Below are 26,227 nucleotides of genomic sequence, written 5' to 3'. Positions count from 1 at the left end.
CTTCGGTGATTTTGATAGCACCTGCGTGGCCACACAGGACTTGGTATGCAGATCTGGTGGACATGTCATCCCTTCCACCATGGACTCTACCGCTGAGGCAGGACCTTCTACTTCAGGGTCCTTTCAACCATCCAAATCTAAATTCTCTGCGTCTGACTGCTTGGAGATTGAACGCTTGATTTTATCAAAACGTGGTTTCTCCTAGTCGGTCATTGATGCCTTAATTCAGGCTTGAAAGCCTGTCACCAGGAAAATCTATCATAAGATATGGTGTAAATATCTTCATTGGTGTGAATCCAAGGGTTACTCATGGAGTAAAGTCAGCGTTCCCAGGATATTATCTTTTCTCCAAGAAGGATTGGAGAAGGGATTGTCGGCTAGTTCCTTAAAGGGACATATTTCTGCTCAGTCTATTCTTTTGCACAAGCGTCTGGCAGATGTTCCAGACGTTCAGGCGTTTTGTCAGGCTTTAGTTATAATCAAGCCTGTGTTTAAACCTGTTGCTCCGCCATAGAGTTTAAATTTATTTCTTAAAGTTCTTCAAGGGGTTCCGTTTGAACCTCTGCATTCCATAGATATCAAGCTTTTATCTTGGAAAGTTCTGTTTCTGGTAGCTATCTCTTCGGCTCAAAGAGTTTCAGAGTTATCTGCCTTGCAGTGTGATTCCCCTTATCTGATCTTCCATGCAGATAAGGTAGTTTTGCGTACCAAACCTGGGTTTCTTCCTAAGGGGGTTTCTAATAAGAATATCAATCAGGAGATTGTTGTTCCGTCACTGTGTCCTAATCCTTCTTCAAAGAAAGAACTTCTTTACAAAATCTTGACGTGGTTCGTGCTTTAAAGTTTTATTTACAAGCTACTAAAGATTTTCGTCAAACATCTGCATTGTTTGTTGTCTACTCTGGAAAGAGGAAAGGCCAAAAGGCTTCAGCAACTTCTCTTTCTTTTTGGTTAAGAAGTATAATCCGCTTAGCTTATGAGACTGCTTGCCAGCAGCCTCCTGAGAGAATTACAGGTCATTCCACTAGAGCGGTGGCTTCCACATGGGCTTTTAAAAATGAAGCTTCTGTTGAACAGATTTGTAAGGCAGCGACTTGGTCTTCGCTTCATACTTTTTCTAAATTCTACAAATTTGATACTTTTGCTTCTTCGGAGGCTATTTTTGGGAGAAAGGTCTTACAGGCAGTGGTGCCTTCCGTTTAAGCGCCTGCCTTTTCCCTCACTTCATCCGTGTCCTATAGCTTTGGTATTGGTATCCCACAAGTAATGGATGAATCCGTGGACTGGATACACCTTACAAGAGAAACAAAATTTATGCTTACCTGATAAATTTATTTCTCTTGTGGTGTATCCAGTCCACGGCCCGCCCTGTCATTTTAAGGCAGGTGTTTTTTTATTTTTAAACTACAGTCACCACTGCACCCTATAGTTTCTCCTTTATCTTGCTTGTCTTTGGTCAAATGACTGGAGGTGGCAGTTAGGGGAGGAGCTATATAGACAGCTCTGCTGTGGGTGATCCTCTTGCAGCTTCCTGTTGGGAAGGAGAATATCCCACAAGTAATGGATGAATCCGTGGACTGGATACACCACAAGAGAAATGCATTTATCAGGTAAGCATAAATTTTGTTTTTTTCTTGTAAGTGATAGCAAGAATTAAGCAAGCACATGCGTCAGTGATTATGATTGCTTCAGATTAGATTAGCCCCGGTTGACCTGGTACGCACGCCTAATTCAAATCTCCTCTTTCCCGCCTTGGTGGCTCCTTCTCAGACAAAGCTTTCTCTCTCAAATGCCCTTTCTTTTATCAGGACATAAAAACTCTAATTTTAATGACTTGGTGTTTTAGTTTTTCTAGCAGAGGGTTATTCAGTAAGGTAATTGATACCTTTATTCAGGCCATCATGTTTTGTTCTAAGAATATCTAACACAAGTTATGGAAAACCTTTTTGGCTTGATGTACCAAAAAAGGATACAGTTTTAATTATTTTTAATTCCACAAGTTCTTGAGTTACTTCATGATGGTCTGGAGAAGTAATTAGCCAGCGCGTTCTCTTAATAATCAAATTTTGGCCTTATCTGTTCTGTTCAACAAACATATTTCCAAAATTCCTGATCTTAAGACTTTTGTACAAGCCTTGATTATAATTAAGACATTCATTTTACTAGTTACTCCTTCTTGGAGTCTTAATCTGGTTTTGAAGATTCTTCAAGCCCCTCTATTTGATCCCGTATATGGGTTGGATTTTTTGTCCTGGAAGATGCTCTCCTTTTTTTGCCATTTTTTATGGGTGATAAGGGCCTGGTGCACTAAAAATTGATACCCTTAGAATTATTTTTTTAATTCCTAGATCTCTGGAGCTCCTTCAGGATGGTCTGGAGAAGTAACTCCAGGATTGTCTGGAGATACAACTCCAGGATGGTCTGGAGAAGCCAGCTCTCTTCAGTGTCAGATTTTGGCCTTATTTGTTCTGTACGACAAAAGGATTGCCAAACTTTCTGATTTTAAGACTTTTGTACAAGCCTTGATTAGAATTAAGGGATGTGTTTATGGAAAGTTAAAGGATTTGTGGCATTAAAGCCAAGTGCTGAATTACACACTGCATACATATGGTAAATAGGAAAATAATAAAATAACACTTTATTTAACATATATACAGACGGACAATATCAAATTGGATCAATAGGAAGAAATGGGTATGTGTCAACCATTCCTATATAGTCAAATGTTAATGATCCAACAAATATATTAAAAACAAAAGCATAAAAAATAGGCTAAGTGACCTAATTGTTATCTCATGAGACTGTAAGCAGAAAGGGGTAAATTCTAAGAATATAGTGTACAGTGTAATCATACAATGCACTCAGAACTATGCGATCAAAGCCAATTTCTGGCTAGTTGCCCTATATCTTGGATTACCATACACACTTATCTTGAATCTTATATTTCATATTCCTCATTCCATGGATATAACTATGTATTCACAAGTTACCCCAACATTCACTTATTCAAACATATACACTAATGACACAGCGTGGCATCGTCTCACACTGTATGACACCCATGCATCCAAACACAATATAAACCATAAAAATCCTCAGTGTATATTTCTTCTACTGAGGCTGCCAGGTTATATAACCTTCTTATCAGCGTACGTACGGCAAAAAATGTGTGTGGAAAAATAAAGGGTATAATGTCTCATATTGCCAAAATGTATCACTGCCTGACAAGTTGTAGCGTTATGTATTAATAACCAAACATTGTATCCAAAATATGCAAGATAAAAGTATCAATCTGCGTGAAACTCAAATCATCACAGAGTATCCATGTATATGTCTCCAAATAAATTGTCTCCCAACGGATGGTTAAGTTATGCTACAACTATGATTTTATCAAGCAGAGCAACAAGCTGTAGCTTTCACAGTCATCATTCACTCAATTAGGACACGCCCACCGGCGCGTTTCATCACTGGTACGTGACTTCGTCAGGGCATAGGGGCCCTGACGAAGTCACGTACCAATTGGGTATCTTGCATATTTCTTTATTGAGTATCTTGCATATTTTGGATACAATGTTTGGTTATTAATACATAACACTACAACTTGTCAGGCAGTGATACACTTTGGCAATATGAGACATTATACCCTTTATTTATCCACACACATTTTTTGCTGTACGTACGCTGATAAGAAGGTTATATAACCTGGCAGCCTCAGTAGAAGAAATGTACACTGAGGATTTTTATGGTTTATATTGTGTTTGGATGCATGGGTGTCATACAGTGTGGGACGATGCCACGCTGTGTCATTAGTGTATATGTTTGAATAAGTGAATGTTGGGGTAACTCGTGAATACATAGTTATATCCATGGAATGAGGGATATGAAATATAAGATAAAGATTAAATTCTAACTATGTGTGTATGGTAATCCAAGATATAGGGCAACTAGCCAGAAATCTGCTGACAGGGTTCAATCCCAGCAGCACGCAGGCAGGAGGACGCCTTTGAGCGCATAGTTCTGAGTGCATTGTATGATTACACCGTACACTATATTCTTAGAATTTACCCCTTTCTGCTTACAGTCTCATGAGATAACAATTAGGTCACTTAGCCTATTTTTTATGCCATTTGACTATATAGGAATGGTTGACACATACCCATTTCTTCCTATTGATCCAATTTGATATTTTTCGTCTGTGTATATGTTAAATAAAGTGTTATTTTATTATTTTCCTATTTACCTTGATTAGAATTAAGACTGCAATTTGACCAGTTACTCTTTAAGCCCCTCCATTTAATTGTAAGCATGGGTTGGATCGTTTTGCCTGGAAAAAACTCTTCTTTTTAGTCATCTATTGGGTGAAAAGGGTTTCTGAGCTTACTGTTGTGTTTTGCAAGCCTCCTTTCTTGATTTTTCATGATGATAAGTTTGTGCTACTCTTTTCTTCCTAAGGTAGTGTTTACAGATATTATTAACCAGGAAATTGTGGTTCCTTCCTGTTTTCTCAAGAACTCTAAGGAGCAACTCCTTCACAAAGTTGATTTTGTGAGAGCCCTAAAGTTTTATGTAAAGGCCACTTAACCGATTGGCTTAAGCCCTTAATTTGTAAGGCTTACTGGGTTGCAGGGAAAACTCCCTATGAACACATGACTTCTCTTTCAACTACTACAGTTTCCACTTTTTGGACCATGATCAGGCATCTATCAACTTGATATATAAAGCAACTACTTGGTCGTCTTTGCATACTTTTACTAAATTCTAGTATTTTGATGTGCATGCCACTTCAGAAACTATTTTTGGCAGGAATGTACTGCAGGACTTTGTGCCTGATCCCTAACAACCCTTCCTTCCCCCCTATTTTATGGTGGTATCATAGACTTCAGTGCTTGGGTATAAGACCCAACATGTAAAGTCTAGTGGAGTCTCACCATCTTATGACAGAAAACAAAATGTATACTTACCTCACATATTAATTTATTTTATGATGATGAAAGTCTACAAGCCCCTCCCTTGTTTGCTGTACAGCTGGTGGCAAGTCTTTTTTTGCACTTTTTTTGCTTCTCTTTGTCCTTTCCTGCTTTTCTAGTTTCCTCTTCTTTTTGGCTATATATAACTGATGGATTCTGGGATCAGGTAAGCATACATTTTGTTGTTAACCACTTTTTCTTCTTCAATACATTTAAAAACACACCCTGTATATAATTTATATAAATATGTTATTAATAAGCAATGGTTGCACTAACCCAGGAAAAGTGTGATTAGGTTGAAATGTCAATATAACCAGCTCATAGAATGTATTAAATATTGTATAACTTCACTTTTGAGACATCAAAAAGTGTGATTAAAAACCTAACATCCTCTTGCATTAATATTTTTTATTTTTCAGTTATATTTGACAATCACTGGGCGACTGGAATTTTTTGGAACAATTCCATTTGTTGAAGAAAAATATTTAGTTCAAGGAGATGACAAACTCTCTTTCTCCTACCCAGCTGGACCTTATATGACGATGACAAGGTAAGGTTCATCTGCTCTCTAATTCAGCGGTAATAGAAATGTTAAGTACAGTGACATTAAAACACCCATTTCCTTCTTAATATGAGGAGAGTCCACGTCTTCATTCCTTGTGAGAAATACAGAACCTGGCCACCAGGTGGAGGCAAAGACTTCCCCACTTATATACGCTCATATTCTTTGCCTTTCGTCACAGGAGGTTGGCAGAGAAGTGTCAGAAGACACAGAGTTGTTCCTTATGGAGGGTATCTACCCTTCGAAATGGGACTGAAGTTTTAAGTAGTCTTGTCAGCCTCTCAGTGAGAGCATTGACAAATGTTAGAGTCTGGAGATGCAGGGAGAGTCTTTCTGCGAACCCATCCAGACTCGTATTAACAGCTCCTAAGCAATCAGTGTTGACGAGTTTCACTGCCTGCTTCTGTCACTCAAATCCGTGTCAGGAGGGATGCTACAAGACTGTCAAACTTGAGAGGCTGTGTTTCTGTTCCACGGCATAGATTACGGTGAGATAGTTCCATTTTTTATACACATATTATAACGCACGAAGACAGGGTCACAGTGTGCCTCCTTTTCTCTGTATGGAATATAGGGTTAATATCTCCGGAAGGGAATTATTGAACAGAGGGATTAATCACATAATTTATTATGATTATGCTCCGACGTGTGTGAGATGAGGCTCAGGTAGATGTTGGAACCTACAGGTTTTACTTTCATTTTGGATACGCTGTGCAGCCTGTTAGGCTTGGCGCACCTTTTGCTGTAGCAGGGGCGGTCATTCATGGCGCACCGCGTGACCGGGTATGGTCAATCGGAATTCCTCTTTTTTCTGACCGTGCAGTTTTCCGGAGACAAAGCAGTTTCTCTCTTAAGCCTGGGTTATAGGAGGTAGTGAGTGCCCCCGCCATTGGGGGTATAAAGCTTCTTCTTCACCTAAGTCTAATGCCTGTCTATATTGTGAGGAGGCCACGGTATACTGTCCTGCTCAATTATGTTCCACATGCCTTGATAAAGTAATCATATCAAAGAAAGTTAATATGTTTAGTACCAATGATCCGTTCACCTCAGAAGAGTCTCCATCCTGTGAGGTGTGCACCCTACAGTCATCTCCTAATGCACATGCAGCTTCCCATAGCACTCTTAATCCTCCATCTGGAGGGGCCATTTAACCGCCAAACTTTACTGGACAGTTACAAATGGCAGTGTCTGCGGCGTTCCATGCTTTACTTAGCCCTGCTAAGCACAAGTGAAAGGTCAAATATTGCTATCCTTCCCAGGGGTCATCTACTAGCTTATTGGATTTATCTGATACAAGGTTATCCATTGATGAGGACGCCTCTAATACTTTATAGGATGCTCTTTCTGGGTTGGAATTTGCTGCCTCTAAGCCTCCAGCTTAGGTCCAGGCCTTTTCATCTCCACGGTTACTGGAGGCAAAGGTGCCTTTTTACTGCAGGATAAGAAGATCAAACCTAAGGGACAAGGTCCTAATTTTCGTTCCTTACGTTCGGATAGATCCCAACGTCAGCAGCCCTCCGCAAAGCCTAAGCAGTCCAAGGGGACTTGGAAGCCGGCTCAGCCCTGGAATAAATCCAAGCAGAACAAAAAGCCTGCCAAGTTAAAGTCAGAATGAAGGGGCGGCCCCCGATCTGGATCTTGTAGGGGGCAGACTGTCCCTCTTTTCGGAAGCTTGTCCTGGAGGTCATCGCTCAGGGATACAGGATAGGTTTCAAGTCTCATCCACCCAGGGGCAGATTCCTCTTGTCAATCCTGTCTTCAAGGCCAGAAAAGCAAGAGGCCTTTCTAGGGTGCGTGAGGTATCTCTCTTACCTTGGAGTCATTGTTCTGTTACTTCTAGCAGAAAGAGGTCTGGGATACTACTCAAACCTTTTTGTGGTCCCAAAGAAGGAGGGAACTTTTCACCCAATTATGGACCTAAAGTGTTTAAACAAATTCCTATCTGTCCCCTCGTTCAAGATGGAGACAATAAGGTCAATTCTTCCCTTAGTTCAGGAAGGACAGTTCATGACCACAATAGACCTGAAGGATGCTTACTTTCACGTTCCGATACACAAGAGACACTTCAAGTTCCTAAGATTTCCGTTCCTGGACCAACACTTCCAGTTTATTGCACTTCCATCTGGTCTAGCTACTGCTCCAAAAGTCTTTACGAAGGTTCTGGGGGCTCTGCTCGCAGTGTCCAGAACCACAGGTAAAGCAGTAGCATCATACTTAGACAATATTCTGATTCAGGCACCATCCTGTTATCTGGCAGAGGACCATTTAAAAGCCCTTCTATCACTTCTTCTATCTCATGGATGGAAGATAAACGTAGAAAGAGTTCTCTTGTTTCCAGTACCAGGGATTTCTGGGTACTATATTAGACTCCATATCCATGAGGATATTTCTTACAGACCAGAGACATTGCAAGCTAACTTCCAATTGTCTTGCCCTCCAAACCTCCTTAAGGCCCTCTGTGGCTCGGTGTATGGAGGTAATTGGTCTCATGGTGTCCAGCATGGATATTATTCCTTTTGCCAGATTCCATCTCAGATCACTTTAGCTGTGCATGCTGAGACAGTGGAACGGCGATCATTCAGATCTGTCCCCACATATTTCTCTGGACAACCGGTCGAGAGAATCGCTCTCCTTGTGGCTCTGTCCAGATCACCTGTCCCAAGGAACATCCTTCTTGAGACCATCCTGGGAGATTGTGACTACGGACACAAGTCTTACAGGATGGGGAGCTGTTTGGGGTGCCAAGAGGGCACAGGGCCTGTGGACTCGAGAGGAATCTCTCCTCCCGATCAACATTTTGGATCTTCGAGCGATCTTCAATGCTCTGAAGGCTTGGCCTCTTCTGGGTTCATCCCAGTTTTAACGAGGAGTTCTCTAGCAATGTGAGAAGTCTCTCGGATTCTGGAATGGGGGAGGCCCACAACTGCTCACTATCAGCGATCCACATTCCGGGTGTGGACATCTGGGTAGCGGATTTCCTCAGCAGACCATCCTTTCATCTGGGGGAATGGTCTCTCCATCCCGAGGTGTTTGCAGAGATTTGCAAAAGATGGGGCATGGCACTTCCTTCTCAATTCCAAGCTACCCAGATATGTGTCGCAGTCGAGGGATCATCAGGCAAAGCTAATAGATGCATTAGCAGTACCTTGGATGTTCAATCTGATTTACATTTTTCCACCGTTACCACTTCTCTCTCATGTAGTGGCCCGCATCAAGCAGGAGCAAGCATCAGTGATTCATATTGCTCCATTGTGGCCACAAAGGATGTGGTTCGCGGACCTGGTGAGGATGTCCTCATCTCCTCCATGGAGGTTACTTTGTTGCCGAGATCTGCTGGAGTAAGGCCCTTTTGTTCATCAAATTTCTCTGAGGGTGACTGCGTGGAGATTGAACGCTTAGTCCATGCCAAGATGGGTTTTTCTAAGAGTATTATTGATACTCTCATTCAAGCTTGTAAGCCGGTGACTCGTGACATCTTTCATAAGGTGTGGAGGACCTACATATTCTGGTGTGAAGAAAGGGGATTTCCCTGGCATAAGGTCAGGGTTTCCAGGATTCTTTCCTTTCTCCAGGATGGTCTGGAGAAGGGCCTTTCTGCTAGCTTAAGGGACAGATTTCAGCCCTATCTGTTTTACTGCGCAAGAGGCTTGCTGAGCTTTCACATGTCCAGTCTTTTGTTCAGGCTCTGACTAGAATCAGGCCTGTGTTCAGATCTAGCGCTCCTCCTTAGAGTTTAAATATTTTTCTTAAGGTTTTGCAGAAGGCTCTGTTTGAGCCTAGGCATGTAGTAGACATTAAATTACTGTCTTGGAAGGTTCTTTTTCTTCTGGCTATTGCTTTGGAGCGTAGAGTATCTGAGATGGCTGCCTTGCAATGTGAGCCCCCTTAGTATTCCATGCTGATAAGGCTGTTTTTCGTATTGGGTTAGGTTTTGTTCCTAAGATTGTTTCAGATCACAACATCAATCAGGAGATTGTGGTTCCTTCCTTGTGTCTTTTTTTTTTTTTTTTTGTATATATAATTTTTATTGAGGTTGTGCAAACAGAATACAACTTATGAAGAATAAACAGACATGTACGATACAATATAATAATTCTGCATACATAAAGACAGATTACATTCCTATCAAAGGCAACGTTATACGAAAAACTGGAACCCCTTTTCATTTTTTCCCATATTCTGGACAAGATGAGTTTCCTCACTTAATACTAAGGCCCCTTCTATATTAACAGTAGGAGAGGAAAGTGGGAAATGCGAATGATCCAACAAAAATAGAGTAAATACTTACTTATGCTATTAGGTAATGTTAATGTTTAAAGAACATAGTAGGATAAAAGGATGTGGAACAAAATATAAAGCATGGCGACTGAGAATAAGATGGCAATTAGTTTGTCAAACATTAAATACAGTAAAGGCGCCATTCTCTTACTGACCTAATATGATATGGGATGTAGGTATGGAATAATATTAAAATGAAAGTTATGCTCCTGAGGACCTGAAGATTCTTATAGCAATAGACAGGGGGGGTATTAACTGGGAATAATATTGAATCTACATGACTACCCATAGATTGTGTAGATTTCTAAAGCAGTGTAGGTCAGTAGATTAAGGTAATTAGTAGTTGATATTATAAACTATAAGTAGGTTGCGGCATAGACAAGAGAGGCCGCGTGGTTAGACCTCCTGAATTAGGAGATTCATTATGGGGGTGGGGGGGGAGGTGGGAAATTGAATGCGATGGATAGGGTATGTAGCTAAGGAGGCATTTAAATTATAGAATATCACAGGCAGGGCAGGTAAACCTCCAGGAAGAGCTCATCCAACATTTTAGGGGAATATCAAGGCTAGTAACCTGGAGTCTAATGGGGACGTTCTAACAGTACTAATGGTATATTATGGATTTTAAATCTGTTATTACCTTAGTAGACAATCAGGACCCTTATGGATTGAATTATGAGTATGAGAACGTAATAAACAACTTGTGGTGATGCATTAAGAGAAGGAGCTGATGAAACGCTGGGCTGATGCCGTACTTGGCATATTGAGGCATAAGATCTAAACTTAGAGATTGGGCACTATACATGCAACTCAGTTAAAATAATGCGGGTAAGGAAATTATAGATAATACTAGGAGAGTAGGTCCAAAAAATAAGAGCGTTACTTATACTATGAAGTACATAACAGTGCAAAACTATGTCTGAAACTATGGAGCTATGTGTTTATAAAATATAATTATCCCGTTGGCAGCAAGATGCCGTGTTTAGAAATCATAGTTAAACTCCAAATATATGTAGGAAGTATAATAAGCTGTAAACATATAGGTGTTGTAAGATGAAGTGCTTAAATGCTATTTATATAACAATGGGTATAAATAGTCAGAGAGGGACCTGTAAGCATAAAGTAGTATCTATACATGCTAACTAGAGAGGTGATGGACTGGCCCCATTCAAATATACATCAATCACATAATACAGTAGACCACAAGTAGCTGGATTTATAACACATTAGGCAACACCTGAGTAATATATGCAACTTGTAGTGAGCTGCTACTTTGCAATGAGATAGCTCAACTGTGAGGGGTATAACTGAATTAGTAGCCTATAAATGGACTGAGATAACAGTGAGCTCAACTTCTGTTATGGGTAGGTGATTTCTCTATAGTGTATAATATCTCTTAACAAAGAATTGGAGTAGTGTATAGCATATAAGGTGCAGCTTTAAATAAAATGGCATCAGCATAAAAATAGTTATCACAACTCATTGGTAAGATGGCTCTAGAAATGACCCATGGGGGATTTCAGAGCGTATTGTAGAGTAAGGGTTAACAAATTACGTATAGGCATAAAGGTATAAGCACTTAAAATAGTGGAGAGAAGATGGGTAATAAACAGTTCCACAGCTATGTTCTTTAAATTTACCCCATACTAATGATATATAACGATCTCATAGCCTGTGAGGGATTTTTAACTGTAGAGCCTCAGGGGCAGCAAAACACCAGTAATGAAAGTGAATCACAGGGGGTTTTAAACAATGACAGTGTATATTCAGCATGGCAGGGAAGCGTCACACTTTTAGATCACTTAGTGGACATCTTTGGAGGGTTATGAGCCTATAGAGTAAGTTCCAACCGCTCCTAATATTGTATATTGTTCTAGCCAATACCTGACCTATGTAGTCTGGCCGGGGTGTTTGACCGCTGCAGCCCGCAGATGCAAGGGGCCGACTGAACATTGCTGAAGTAATGGCATTGAAAAACTGCAGACCTCTGGGCCACTATGTTGTGGGCTGCTGCAGTCGAACTGATTTGAGCAAAACAGTCTAACGGTGAGAAGGTTACTGATGATGTGAGGTGCAAACCGGCTTGGGCTGCTTTAACCATAGGTAATAGTACTTGCATGCGGCTGTGAGTTTCAGTGAGCGGTGCTTGCTGTTGTAGGAGGTTGTAGCTCTGTAGTGCGACCAGCGACAAGCCAGTAGGGGCAGTTCCACTGTCCACTGCCAAGACGACATGCTCAGGAGGCGGGGGACACCGGGGCCCCAAAGCGCCGCCGCTCCCCGGCATGGCCATGCATATGGGCTTGTGGTTAGGATGATCCAGGGTCATGTCGTCTTCCTGCCGGAAGGCCAGAGTGGGTAAGCGCTCAAACATGCTGCTGCATCCATCTAGGAAAAGATGGATCTCCCCCATAATTTGCTCCGCTGTAGCCATATTGAGAGATGGTAATAGGCACCAGGAACTTAATAGTGATAGGCCCAATATGGCCGACTTCGGAACCTCTTGTCAGCAAGCTTCCCCCTAGAATCCTGAAATTCTGTCACTTTGGCGAGGCTCACAATAGCAGAGTTAGATGCGCCAGTCATTTATACTAAACAATCTTCAGAAAGGGATAAGTATTGAAGCTGTAACAGTCTTTAAAATTAATTTTTGTATGCGATGTAGCCGGAGCTATTGATATGTGCGACTGTACTGCTTCGCTGCTGGCTCCCCCCCCCCCCCCCCTTCCTTGTGTCTTAATCCTCCTCCATCAAAGGAGCGGTTACTTCATAATTTGAATGTGGTTTGGGCCATGAAGTTCTATCTTAAGGCTACAAAAGATTTTAGACGGACTTCTTCTTTGTTTGTTGTCTATTCTGGGATGCATAAGGGGCAGAAAGCCTTGTCCACTTCCTTATCATTTTGGTTGAGGAGCATTATTCGCTTATCTTATGAGACAGCAGGACACAAGCCTCCTCAGAGGACTAAGGTTCATTCAACTAGACCATTGCCTTCCTCTTGGGCCTTCAAGAATGAGGCTTTTATGGATCAGATTTTTAGGGCGGCTTCCTGGTCCTCCTTAAATACCTTTTCAACATTTTTACAAGTTTGGCTTTTTGCTTCTGCTGAAGTAGCTTTTGGGAGAAAGGTTTTGCAGGCTATGGTGCTCTCAGATTAGGGTCCACCTCTCTTTTTACCCTCCCGTTTCATTCAGTGTCCTCTAGAGCTTCGGTATATGTTTCCCACAAGTAAGGAATGAAGCCATGGAATATCCTCATATTAAGAAGGAAAACATAAATTATACTTGCCAGATAATTTCCTTTCCTTCTGTATGAGGAGAGTCCACGGCCCCCGTCCGTATTCTCAGATGGGCGGACCTAAATTTTTGTTTTGTTCTTCTGGCACCATTTATACCCTGATATTTCTCCTACTGTTCCTTGTTCCCTTGGCAGAATGACTGGGATATGAGGGAAGTGGGGGAGGTATTTAAGCCTTTGGCTGGGGTGTCTTTGCCTCCTCCTGGTGGCCAGGTTCAGTATTTCCCACAAGTAAGGAATGAAGCCGTGGACTCTCCTCATACAGAAAGAAAGGAAATTATCTGTTAAGCATAATTTATGTTTTTGCTAAATATTAAAGTGCCCACACATATACAAGGTAATATTAAGGAAATAAAAAATGCATATTCTACTTTATGTAAATATATAATTCTATGAATACTGTGTTAGAGTTTATACTATTTGCACATCCTTTAGAAATGTATTGTTATATTTTATGTTTACAGTGTGCATACTTACAGAGGTAATAGTTTTATATTTTATCATATAATTGAGTGTTTTCTTTCATAGTATGCATTTATTTCAGAGCTACAAATATAATACTATTATATACTGTAATATTAATATTATGTCACTTTAAGAGGGGTGCCTATATTATATTACACTTATTATTATATTACATATTATTATTATTATTATTATTATTACTATATTATTTTTATATTTATTAACTATTACTCATTATTACTTACTATTACTCCATATTATTTTTTGACTTACCTGTTAATTATATATATAAAAAAAAAAAAAAAGGGATTTTACCTACTATTTATTTAAACAGCACATTAAAACTTTTAAGAAACACTTGTTTACACAGTATTTTAGAAATTTCACTGAAGTATAGAAACCTATACATGTGCTTTTGAGTGTGTGAATAATGGATGGGTCCATCCATAACATTTCTAAAGCTGTGAGAGTTGTTAACACATCATAATACACTATTTATCACATGCTGTTTGTTTTAATTAATTACATGTACAGTTTTTGGGCCTTTAGCACAGATGGTGTGGTATATTCCTGGTGGCTCAGACTAGTTTGTTTTTTGCTTTTATCATTTTGCTCCCACAAATAATTCAAAAGATCAAGCAGGACGAAACAATAGTGATTGTTCTAATTCCTGCCTTGCCTAAAATAACATTTGGTAAAAATATTAGCTTCTTTCTTATATTTCTCTTGTTATGCTCTGTATCCATTCTTTTATTAAGAGTTTAAAAGGCTTGCATTGATGGCTTTGTTAATAAATGCTTGATTCTAAAAATGATGTGTTTTTCAGTTAAACAATTTCTAGTTGTCTGAAAATCTGTAAGCTGGAAACAGCTAATACTTGGATATTTTTTTGCAAATGAAGGTATGAATTTATACATTAGTTTTCTACAAGTTAAGGTTTCTGCACTTTCAATGTTTCTTTTCCAATAGAAGATTTCTTTTAATTCTGAGCTTTTGACTTTCTTTCAGGCTGTAAAAAATATTTGTCCCGTTTAAAAGACCTAGGGCCGATTTATCAATGTCTGGTGAAACGCTGTAGCGTATCATGTCCACCAGACATCGCTAAATGCCAACAGCATACACAGTCTGAAGGCTTGCACGGAAACAGGGGGATCAGGGGCCATTCGGCCCTTGATAATTCAGCCCCTTATTCGCCTTTGAATTCTAAATGTTCAGTCTTTTCATTGTGAACCTTTACACAAATAGATTTTAGTTAGGACTTTTAGGGTGATTCTTCATGCTTGGAACAAGTGAATTTTTATCACAGGCTTTATGCTGTCTGATCAAATATGTTCTTTATTTCTAAGGTAGTGATAGTCCACAAAAATCCAACAAAGTGATACTCCACACTCTACAATAAAGCTTTAAGTATCCCTCTTTATTTCCTTCCCCTCCCAATAGCTCCCATTTGGCCTGAAGAGGTGTTTTTGCAGATCTACTGCTTGGGGATGAACGTTTAGTTGTTCCTCAAAGTGTTTTTTTTTTTTTTTTTTTTTCTACTGAATCTTTATATTTCATACTGATTTGATTGAGGAATCATGGCAGGGTCTATTGGTAATTTTTCTAAATGGTCACATTTCAGCACTTTCTGTTTTTTTTTTCACACTCAAAGTGTGCTAGTCTTCCAGTTATCCAGGTATTTATTGAGGTTTTGGTTAGATTCAGACCTGTTAATAAATCTATTTCACCTCTGGTGTTTGAATCTGGTTCTAAGAGGCTTACAATGTCTTCCTTTGGATCCTATGTTTTCATGGTTATTCAGGCTCTATCTCAGAAGGTGTCATTGTGTTAGTTATTTCTCTTGTAAGGTGTATCCAGTCCACGGATTCATCATTTACTTGTGGGATATTCTCCTTCCTAACAGGAAGTGGCAAAGAGAGCACACAGCAGAGCTGTCCATATAGCTCCCCCTCTAGCTCCACCCCTCAGTCATTCTCTTTGCCGGCTCTAAGCAATAGGGTCTCTCTCGGAAGGGTAAAGTGAATGTGGTGTTAGATTTGTAGTTTTTGTTCTACAAGAAAAAATGTGTTATTTTTAAATGGTACAGGTTTGTACTATTTACTCTCCAGCAGAAAAGGGATGAAGATTTCTGCAGAGAGGAAGATGATTTTAGCATGTTGTAACTAAAATCCACTGCTGTTCCCACACAGGACTGAGGAGTACAAGAAAACTTCAGTTGGGGGGAACGGTTTGCAGGTTAGGCTGCAATAAGGTATGTTCAGTCATAAATTTCTAGACAAGACTGTGATAATGCTAGAAAAGGACTGATAAGATCCCCATGAGGGAAGGGTAAGCTTTATTCAGAGACTAAGTATGGAATTACAAGCTTAACATGACAGGGCTAATTTATGCTGGTTGACACTATTTCTCTTGCAAGGTGTATCCAGTCCATGGATTCATCCTTTACTTGTGGGATATTCTCATTCCCTACAGGAAGTGGCAAAGAGAGTACACAGCAGAGCTGTCCATATAGCTCCTAGGGTCTCTCTACGGGAGGGTAAAGTGAATGTGGTGTTAGAATTGTAGTTTTATTATCTTCAATCAAAAGTTTGTTATTTTTAAATGGTATCGGTTTGTACTATTTACTCTCTGGCAGAAAAAAGATGAAGAATTCTGCTGAGAGGAAGTTGATTTTAGCATGTTGTAACTAAAATCCATTGCTGTTCCCACACAGGACTGATGAGTACCAGAAAACTTCAGTTGGGGGGAACAGTTTGCAGGCTTGACTGCAATGAGGTATGTTCAGTCATTTATTTCTAAACAAGACTGAGATAATGCTAGAAGACTGACAATATCCCCATGAGGGGAGGGTAAGCTATGTTCTGAGACTTAGTAAAGAATTGAATGCTTACATAACAGGGCTAATTATACTGGTTTACTCTAACTTAGGGCAATCAATTATTTTACTTAAGAAATACTCGTTGGGGGACACTTTTAGAGCACTTTGGTGTTTTTTCTGGGGTTATTACCCACATGGCTTAAATTTATTCACTTAGAAGTGATTTTGGTAGGCCTCATAGCTCTGGAGTGGAGTGGGAGGGGCCTAATTTCGCACCTCAGATGCGCAGTTAGAATTGAAAGACAAGTTCATGCTGCTTCACATGGAGGGTCCTGCTGCTGTTTGAGGGCCTGAAAGAAGCTTCATGCCCCCAAAACTGATCCCTAAGGGCAGGTAGGGCCACAGCAGTAAGCTGTGGCAAGGTGCTGTAGTAATTTAACCGGTTATTGGCTTTAGGCTGCTCCGGTTTGGGCATTAAGGGGTTAATTGTTTTGCAACTTGTGGTGCAATCTTATTAAGGCTTTAGGTACATACTGTGAAAATTTCAAAAGGATTGCTGCATTTTTCATTGTTTTGTAAAATTGTGTGCTCTTTTTATCTCTTAAAGGCACAGTAAAATTTTTTCAAATTGTGTATTTTATTTGTTTAAACTTTGATTTCTAAGCCTGTTTGTACATATTGCTAGTCTGTTAAAAATGTCTGAGACCAAGGAAAGTCCTTGTTCAATGTGTTTAGAAGCCATGGTGGAACCCCCTCTCAGGATGTGTCCCAATTGTACTAATGTGTCTATACATTTTAAAGATCATATTGTTGCACTTAAAAATGTGGCCCTAGATGATTTTCAGACTGAAGGTAATGAGGATAGTCCATCTACCTCTCCCCATGTGTCACAACCAGTTACGCCCGTGCAAGCGATGCCTTTTACCTCTAGTGCGTCTGCCCCTATTACATTGCAACAACTAGCGGCAGTCATGGATAACTCCCTTGAGGCCTTCCTATCTAAACTGCCAGTTTTTCCTGCAAAGCGTGATAGCTCTGTTTTAAGAGCAGATTATGAGCAATCTGAAGCTTTGGTAGCCTTATCTGATGTACCCTCACAACGCTCTGAAGTGGGAGTGAGGGACTTGATGTCTGAGGGAGAAATTTCCGATTCAGGAAAGGTTTCTCATCAGGCAGAGTCAGATTCATTAGCGTTTAAATTTAAATTGGAACACCTCCGCGTATTGCTCAGGGAGGTATTAGCTACTGTGGATGATTGTGACCCTATGGTGGTCCAAGAGAAATTGTGTAAAATGGACAAGTACCTAGAGGTCCCTGTATACACTGATGCGTTTCCGATCCCTTAGAGGGTTGCAGATATTGTTACTAGGGAGTGGGATAGACCAGATGTCCCTTTTGTTCCCTCCCCTTTTAAGAAAATGTTCCCCATAACTGACCCCAGTCGGGACTTGTGGCAGACGGTCCCTAAGGTAGAGGGGGCTGTTTCTTCGCTTGCTAAACACACAACCATACCAATTGAAGACAGTTGTGCTTTTAAAGATCCTATGGATAAAAAGTTAGAAGGTTTACTTAAGAACATTTTTGTTCAACAAGGTTTTCTTCTCCAACCTATTGCCTGCATTATTCCTGTAACTACTGCAGCAGCTTTCTGGTTTGAGGCGCTGGAGGATTCGCTCCAGACAGAGAGCTCATACAACGCAATTATGGATAGAATTAACGCTCTAAAGCTGGCTAATTCTTTTATCACAGATGCCGCTTTGCAATTAGTTTGTTAGCAGCAAAAAATTCAGGTTTCGCCATTATGGCGCGCAGAGCGCTTTGGCTCAAGTCATGGTCGGCTGATGTGTCGTCAAAATCCAAATTATTAAATATCCCTTTCAAAGGAAAGACCCTTTTCGGGCCAGAATTGAAAGAGATTATTTCAGAAATCGCCGGGGGAAAGGGCCATGCTCTCCCTCAGGACAAGCCCTTTAAGGCTAAAAACAAAGCTAATTTTCGTTCCTTTCGTAATTTCAGGAGCGATCCCGCTTCAGCCTCTACAGCTGCAAAGCAAGAGGGTAAAGCTTCACAGCCCAAGGCAACCTGGAAGCCTTATCAGGGCTGGAACAAGGGTAAACAGGCCAAAAAGCCTGCAGCTGCTACCAAGACAGCATGAAGGGGTAGCCCCCGATCCGGGACCGGATCTAGTAGGGGGCAGACTTTCTCTCTTCGCTCAGGCCTGGGCAAGAGATGTTCACGATCACTGGGCATTAGAGATTGTTTCCCAGGGATATCTTCTAGAATTCAAGGACTCCCCTCCAAGGGGAAGATTCCACATTTCTCGTCTGTCTACAGACCAGACAAAGAAAGAGGTGTTCTTACGCTGTGTAGAAGATATACATACAATGGGAGTGATATACCCAGTTCCAATTGCAGAACAAGGACTGGATTTTTACTCAAACCTGTTTGTGGTTCCCAAAAAAGAAGGAACTTTGAGACCAATCCTGGATCTAAAAATTCTAAACAGATTCCTCAAAGTCCCATCATTCAAGATGGAGACCATTCGGACAATCTTACCTATGATCCAGGAAGGTCAATATATGACTAACGTGGATCTAAAGGATGCGTACCTGAATATTCCTATCCACAAAGATCATCATCAGTTCCTCAGGTTCACTTTTCTAGACAAGCATTACCAGTTCGTGGCTCTTCCATTCGGTTTAGCCACTGCTCCCAGAATTTTCACAAAGGTGCTAGGGTCCCTTCTGGCGGAGCATAGCAGTGGCGCCTTATTTGGACGACATCTTAATTCAGGCGCCGTCCTTTCACAGAGCCAAGGCTCACACTGAGATTGTATTGGCTTTTCTGAGGTCTCACGGGTGGAAGGTGAACATCATAAAGAGTTCTCTGTCCCCAGTCACAAGGGTTCCCTTCATAGGAACACTAATAGATTCGGTAGAAATGAAAATATTTCTGACGGAGGTCAGAAAGTTGAAACTTTTAACTACTTGCCGAGTTCTTCTTTCCATTCCTCGGCCATCTGTAGCTCAGTGCATGGAGGCAATCGGATTAATGGTAGCGGCAATGGACATAGTTCCTTTCGCTCAGATACATCTCAGACCTCTGCAACTATGCATGCTCAATCAGTGGAATGGGGATTATGCAGATTTGTCTCCTCACATATAGTTGGACCAGGAAACCAGAGTTTCTCTTCTCTGGTGGTTGTCTCAGGATCACCTGTCTCAGGGAATATGTTTCCGCAGACCAGAGTGGATCATTGTAACGACCGACGCCAGTCTGTTAGGTTGGGGTGCAGTCTGGGACTCCCTGAAAGCTCAAGGCTTACGGTCTCGGGAAGAATCGCTTCTCCCGATAAACATTCTGGAGCTGAGGGCAATATTCAACGGGTTTCAGGCATGGCCTCAACTAGATGCGGCCAAATTCATCAGATTTCAGTCGGACAACATCACGACTGTAGCTTACATCAATCATCAAGGGGGAACAAAGAGTTCCCTAGCGATGAAGGAAGTAACCAAAATAATCAAATGGGCGGAGGATCACTCCTGCCATCTCTCAGCAATTCACATCCCAGGTGTAGACAACTGGGAGGCGGATTTCCTGAGTCGTCAGACTTTTCATCCGGTTGAGTGGGAACTCCACCTGGAGGTATTTTCCCAGCTGACTCAGCTTTGGGGCACTCCAGAGTTGGATCTGATGGCGTCCCGTCAGAACACCAAGCTTCCTCTCTACGGGGCCAGGTCCCAGGACCCCAAGGCGGTATTGGTAGATGCTCTAGCATCGCCTTGGTCCTTCAATCTGGCTTATGTTTTCCCACCGTTTCCCCTTCTCCCTTGTCTGGTCGCCAGAATCATGCAGGAGAAGGCCTTGGTGATTCTGATAGCGCCTGCGTGGCCACGCAGGACTTGGTATGCAGACCTAGTGAACATGTCATCTGTTCCACCATGGACACTGCCAGTGAGGAAGGATCTTCTAATTCAAGGTCCATTCAAGCATCCAAATCTAATTTCTCTACGTCTGACTGCTTGGAGATTGAACGCTTAATTCTTTCAAAGCGTGATTCTGTTATCGATACCCTGATCCAGGCGAGCAAACCTGTCACCAGGAAAATCTACCATAAGATATGGCAGAACTATCTTTGTTGGTGTGAATCCAAGGGTTACTCATGGAGTAAGATTAGGATTCCCAGGATTTTGTCTTTTCTCCAAGAAGGTTTGGAGAAAGGTTTGTCAGCTAGTTCCTTTAAAAGGACAGATATCTGCTCTGTCTATCCTTTTACACAAGCGTCTGGCAGAGGTTCCAGACGTTCAAGCGTTTGCACAGGCCTTAGTTAGAATCAAGCCTGTCTATAAACCTGTCTAAATCTAGTTCTTTCAGTTCGTCAAGGGGTTCCGTTTGAACCTTTACATTCCATAGTTGTTATCTTGGAAAGTTTTGTTTTTGGTAGCTATCTCTTCTGCTCGAAGAGTCTCAGAATTATCTGCCTTACAGTGCGATTCACCTTACTTGGTGTTCCATGCAGATAAGGTAGTTTTGCGTACCAAACCTGGTTTCCTTCCTAAAGTGGTTTCTAATAAGTATATTAACCAGGAAATAGTTGTTCCTTCTCTGTGTCCTAATCCTTCTTCGAAGAAGGAACATCTGTTGCACAATCTTGATGTAGTTCGTGCTCTAAAGTTCTATTTGCAAGCAACTAAGGATTTCAGACAAACATCTTCCTTGTTTGTTATCTATTCTGGTAAGAGGAGAGGTCAGAAAGCGACTGCTACCTCTCTTTCCTTTTGGCTGAAAAGCATCATCCGTTTGGCTTATGAGACTACTGGCCAGCAGCCTCCTGAAACTATTACTGCTCATTCTACTAGAGCAGTGGCTTCCACATGGGCTTTTAAAAATGAGGCTTCTGTTGAACAGATTTGTAAGGCAGCGGCTTGGTCTTCACTGCATACTTTTTAAAAATTTTACAAATTCGATACTTTTGCTTCTTCGGAGGCTATTTTTGGGAGAAAGGTTTTGCAAGCGGTGGTGCCTTCTGTTTAATGTACCTTCCTTGTTCCCTCCCTTCATCTGTGTCCTAAAGCTTTGCTATTGGTATTCCACAAGTAAAGGATGAATCCGGGGACTGGATACACCTTGCAAGAGAAAACAGAATTTATGCTTACCTGATAAATTACTTTCTTTTGCGGTGTATCCAGTCCACGGCCCGCCCTGGCAATTAAGTCAGGTAAAAATGTTTTTGTTTAAACTACAGTCACCACTGCACCTTATGGTTTTTCCTTTTTCTGCCTAACCTTTGGTCGAATGACTGGGGGGTGGGGCTAGAGGGGGAGCTATATGGACAGCTCTGCTGTGTGCTCTCTTTGCCACTTCCTGTAGGGAATGAGAATATCCCACAAGTGAAGGATGAATCCGTGGACTGGATACACCGCAAGAGAAAGTAATTTATTAGGTAAGCATAAATTCTGTTTTTATGGGTTGACACTTTTTTATGGCAAACAATTTTTACTTTAAATATTGTTTTTGAGACACTTAGAAGGTCCCTTTGGGTTTCTTTCAGGGGTTGTTACCCACATGGCTAATATTATAACTCCTAGGAGTGTTTCTTTAGGCCTCACAGCACCAGAGTAAGGTGGGAGGGGCCTAATTTTGCGCCTCAGATGCGCAGTTAGATTGACTAGATCTTCAGGCTGTGTTCACATCGTGGCTCCTGCTACAGTTTGAGGACCCATAAGAAGCTTTTTCCCCATAAATCCGACTCCTATGGGAAGGTACGGCCACAGCAGAGCTGTGGCAAGGTGCTAAATTTGTTTTAACCGGTCTGCTAGCTTACTATTGATCCGGTTTGGGCATTAAGGGGTTAATCAATATTTTTTTTTTGCTAGTTGTGCAATCTTACCAATGCTTTAGGTACATACTGTGAAAATTTCAGAAAGTTTGGTGCATTTTTCACTGTTTTGGAAAATTGTGTGCCTTTTCTCTTGTAAGGTGTATCCAGTCCACGGATCATCCTTTACTTGTGGGATATTCTCATTCCCAACAGGAAGTTGCAAGAGGACACCCACAGCAGAGCTGTCAATATAGCTCCTCCCCTAACTGCCATATCCAGTCATTCTCTTGCAACTCTCAACAAACATGGAGGTAGTAAGAGAGAAGTGGTGAAATGTAGATGTTATTTTACTTCAATCAAAAGTTTATTATTTTTAAATGGTACCGGAGTTGTACTATTTTGTTCCAGGCAGAAAAATAGAAGAATTTGCCTGTGATTTCTATGATCTTAGCGGGTTGTAACTAAGATCCATTGCTGTTCTCACAAAAGACTGAAGAGAGAGATAACTTCAGCGGGGGAATGGCATGCAGGTTATCCTGCTATGAGTTATGTGCAGTTAAGATTTTTCTAGAAGATGTGAATGCTAGAAAATGCTGCTGATGCCAAATTTATGTAAGGTAAGCCTCAATACAGTGATTTAATAGTAACTGGTATCATGCTTACTTTCTGAGGTAATACTCTTTCTTCTGTTAAGTGTGATCAGTCCACGGGTCATCATTACTTCTGGGATATTACTCCTCCCCAACAGGAAGTGCAAGAGGATTCACCCAGCAGAGCTGCATATAGCTCCTCCCCTCTACGTCACTCCCAGTCATTCTCTTGCACCCAACGACTAGATAGGATGTGTGAGAGGACTATGGTGATTATACTTAGTTTTATATCTTCAATCAAAAGTTTGTTATTTTAAAATAGCACCGGAGTGTGTTATTACCTCTCTGGCAGAGTTTGAAGAAGAATCTACCAGAGTTTTGCTATGATTTTAGCCGAAGTAGTTAAGATCATATTGCTGTTCTCGGCCATCTGAGGAGTGAGGTAAACTTCAGATCAGGGGACAGCGGGCAGATGAATCTGCATAGAGGTATGTAGCAGTTTTTATTTTCTGACAATGGAATTGATGAGAAAATCCTGCCATACCGATATAATGTCATGTATGTATACTTTACACTTCAGTATTCTGGGGAATGGTACTTCACTAGAATTACACTGTAAGAAATACATAAAGCTGTTTAATAACTAGAGATTATGTTTAACGTTTTTGCTGGAATGTAAAATCGTTTTCATTTGCTGAGGTACTGTGTGAATAAATGTTTGGGCACTATTTTTCCACTTGGCAGTTGCTTAATCTGTTTTTCTGACAGTTTCTGTTCTCCCTCACTGCTGTGTGTGAGGGGGAGGGGCCGTTTTTTGGCGCTTTTTCTATGCATCAAATATTTCAGTCAGCAACTCATTGTATTCCCTGCATGATCCGGTTCATCTCTACAGAGCTCAGGGGTCTTCAAAACTTATTTTGAGGGAGGTAATTTCTCTCAGCAGAGCTGTGAGAATTATAGTTTGACTGAGATAAAAAACGTTTATTCTGTAATTTGTTTCCTGCTTTCAGAATTTGTTATCTTTGCTAATGGGATTAAACCTTTGCTAAAGTTGTGTTGTTTACAAGGATTGAGGCTATAACTGTTTCAATTTATTAATTTTCAACTGTCATAGATCTTCTGTGCTTCTTAAAGGCACAGTACATTTTAATATTATTCTAATTGAATTGTATTTCCAAGTTGCAAGTTTATTTGCTAGTGTGTTAAACATGTCTGATTCAGAGGATGATACCTGTGTCATTTGTTGCAATGCCAAAGTGGAGCCCAATAGAAATGTATGTACTAACTGTATTGATGCTACTTTAAATAAAAGTCAATCTGTACAAATTGAACAAATTTCACCAAACAACGAGGGGAGAGTTATGCCGACTAACTCGACTCACGTGTCAGTACCTACATCTCCCGCTCAGAGGGAGGTGCGTGATATTGTAGCGCCGAGTACATCTGGGCGGCCATTACAAATCACATTACAGGATATGGCTACTGTTATGACTGAGGTTTTGGCTAAATTACCAGAACTAAGAGGTAAGCGTGATCACTCTGGGGTGAGAACAGAGTGCGCTGATAATATTAGGGCCATGTCAGACACTGCATCACAGGTGGCAGAACATGAGGACGGAGAACTTCATTCTGTGGGTGACGGTTCTGATCCAAACAGACTGGATTCAGATATTTCAAATTTTAAATTTAAACTGGAAAACCTCCGTGTATTACTAGGGGAGGTGTTAGCGGCTCTGAATGATTGTAACACAGTTGCAATACCAGAGAAAATGTGTAGGTTGGATAAATATTTTGCGGTACCGACGAGTACTGAGGTTTTTCCTATACCTAAGAGACTTACTGAAATTGTTACTAAGGAGTGGGATAGACCCGGTGTGCCGTTCTCACCCCCTCCGATATTTAGAAAAATGTTTCCAATAGACGCCACCACAAGGGACTTATGGCAAACGGTCCCTAAGGTGGAGGGAGCAGTTTCTACCTTAGCTAAGCGTACCACTATCCCGGTGGAGGATAGCTGTGCTTTTTCAGATCCAATGGATAAAAAGTTAGAGGGTTACCTTAAGAAAATGTTTGTTCAACAAGGTTTTATATTGCAACCCCTTGCATGCATTGCGCCGATCACGGCTGCAGCGGCATTCTGGATTGAGTCTCTGGAAGAGAACATTGGTTCAGCTACTCTGGACGACATTACGGACAGGCTTAGAGTCCTTAAACTAGCTAATTCATTCATTTCGGAGGCCGTAGTACATCTTACTAAACTTACGGCGAAGAATTCAGGATTCGCCATTCAGGCACGCAGGGCGCTGTGGCTAAAATCCTGGTCAGCTGATGTTACTTCTAAGTCTAAATTGCTTAATATACCTTTCAAAGGGCAGACCTTATTCGGGCCCGGGTTGAAAGAGATTATCGCTGACATTACAGGAGGTAAAGGCCATGCCCTGCCTCAGGACAAAGCCAAAGCCAAGACTAGACAGTCTAATTTTCGTTCCTTTCGTAATTTCAAAGCAGGAGCAGCATCAACTTCCTCTGCACCAAAACAGGAAGGAGCTGTTGCTCGCTACAGACAAGGCTGGAAACCTAACCAGTCCTGGAACAAGGGCAAGCAGACTAGGAAACCTGCTGCTGCCCCTAAAACAGCATGAATTGAGGGCCCCAGATCCGGGATCGGATCTAGTGGGGGGCAGACTTTCTCTCTTCGCCCAGGCTTGGGCAAGAGATGTTCAGGATCCCTGGGCGCTAGAGATAATATCTCAGGGATACCTTCTGGACTTCAAATACTCTCCTCCAAGAGAGAGATTTCATCTGTCAAGATTGTCAACAATCCAGACAAAGAAAGAGGCGTTTCTACGCTGCGTACAAGAGCTCTTGTTAATGGGAGTAATCCATCCAGTTCCACGATCGGAACAGGGACAGGGGTTTTACTCAAATCTGTTTGTGGTTCCCAAAAAAGAGGGAACTTTCAGACCAATCCTGGACTTAAAGATCCTAAACAAATTCCTAAGAGTTCCATCGTTCAAGATGGAGACTATTCGGACAATTTTACCTATGATCCAAGAGGGTCAATACATGACCACTGTAGATTTAAAAGATGCTTACCTTCACATACCGATTCACAAAGATCATTATCGGTACCTAAGGTTTGCCTTCCTAGACAGGCATTACCAGTTTGTGGCTCTTCCATTCGGATTGGCTACAGCTCCAAGAATCTTCACAAAGGTTCTGGGTGCTCTTCTGGCGGTACTAAGACCGCGGGGAATCTCGGTAGCTCCATACCTAGACGACATTCTGATACAAGCTTCAAGCTTTCAAACTGCCAAGTCTCATACAGAGTTAGTGCTGGCATTTCTAAGGTCACATGGATGGAAGGTGAACGAAAAGAAAAGTTCACTCGTTCCACTCACAAGAGTTCCCTTCCTGGGGACTCTTATAGAT

General features: G+C 41.3%; 1 protein-coding gene across 1 annotated transcript in view; it reads left to right on the top strand.

Moving 5' to 3' along the window:
- TEX14 (testis expressed 14, intercellular bridge forming factor) overlaps positions 1–26,227 on the top strand; it is a 733,261-nt gene that overhangs the window by 316,946 nt on the left and 390,088 nt on the right. Inside the window, exon 8 of the mRNA XM_053705409.1 lies at positions 5,387–5,517. Within this exon, the coding sequence (XP_053561384.1) occupies positions 5,387–5,517 (131 nt within the window). The remainder of the gene's footprint in view (positions 1–5,386; positions 5,518–26,227) is intronic.

The sequence above is a fragment of the Bombina bombina genome, chromosome 3 (genome assembly GCF_027579735.1).
Source record: "Bombina bombina isolate aBomBom1 chromosome 3, aBomBom1.pri, whole genome shotgun sequence".
NCBI lineage: Eukaryota > Metazoa > Chordata > Amphibia > Anura > Bombinatoridae > Bombina > Bombina bombina.
This window is presented reverse-complemented; position numbering and strand designations above follow the sequence as displayed.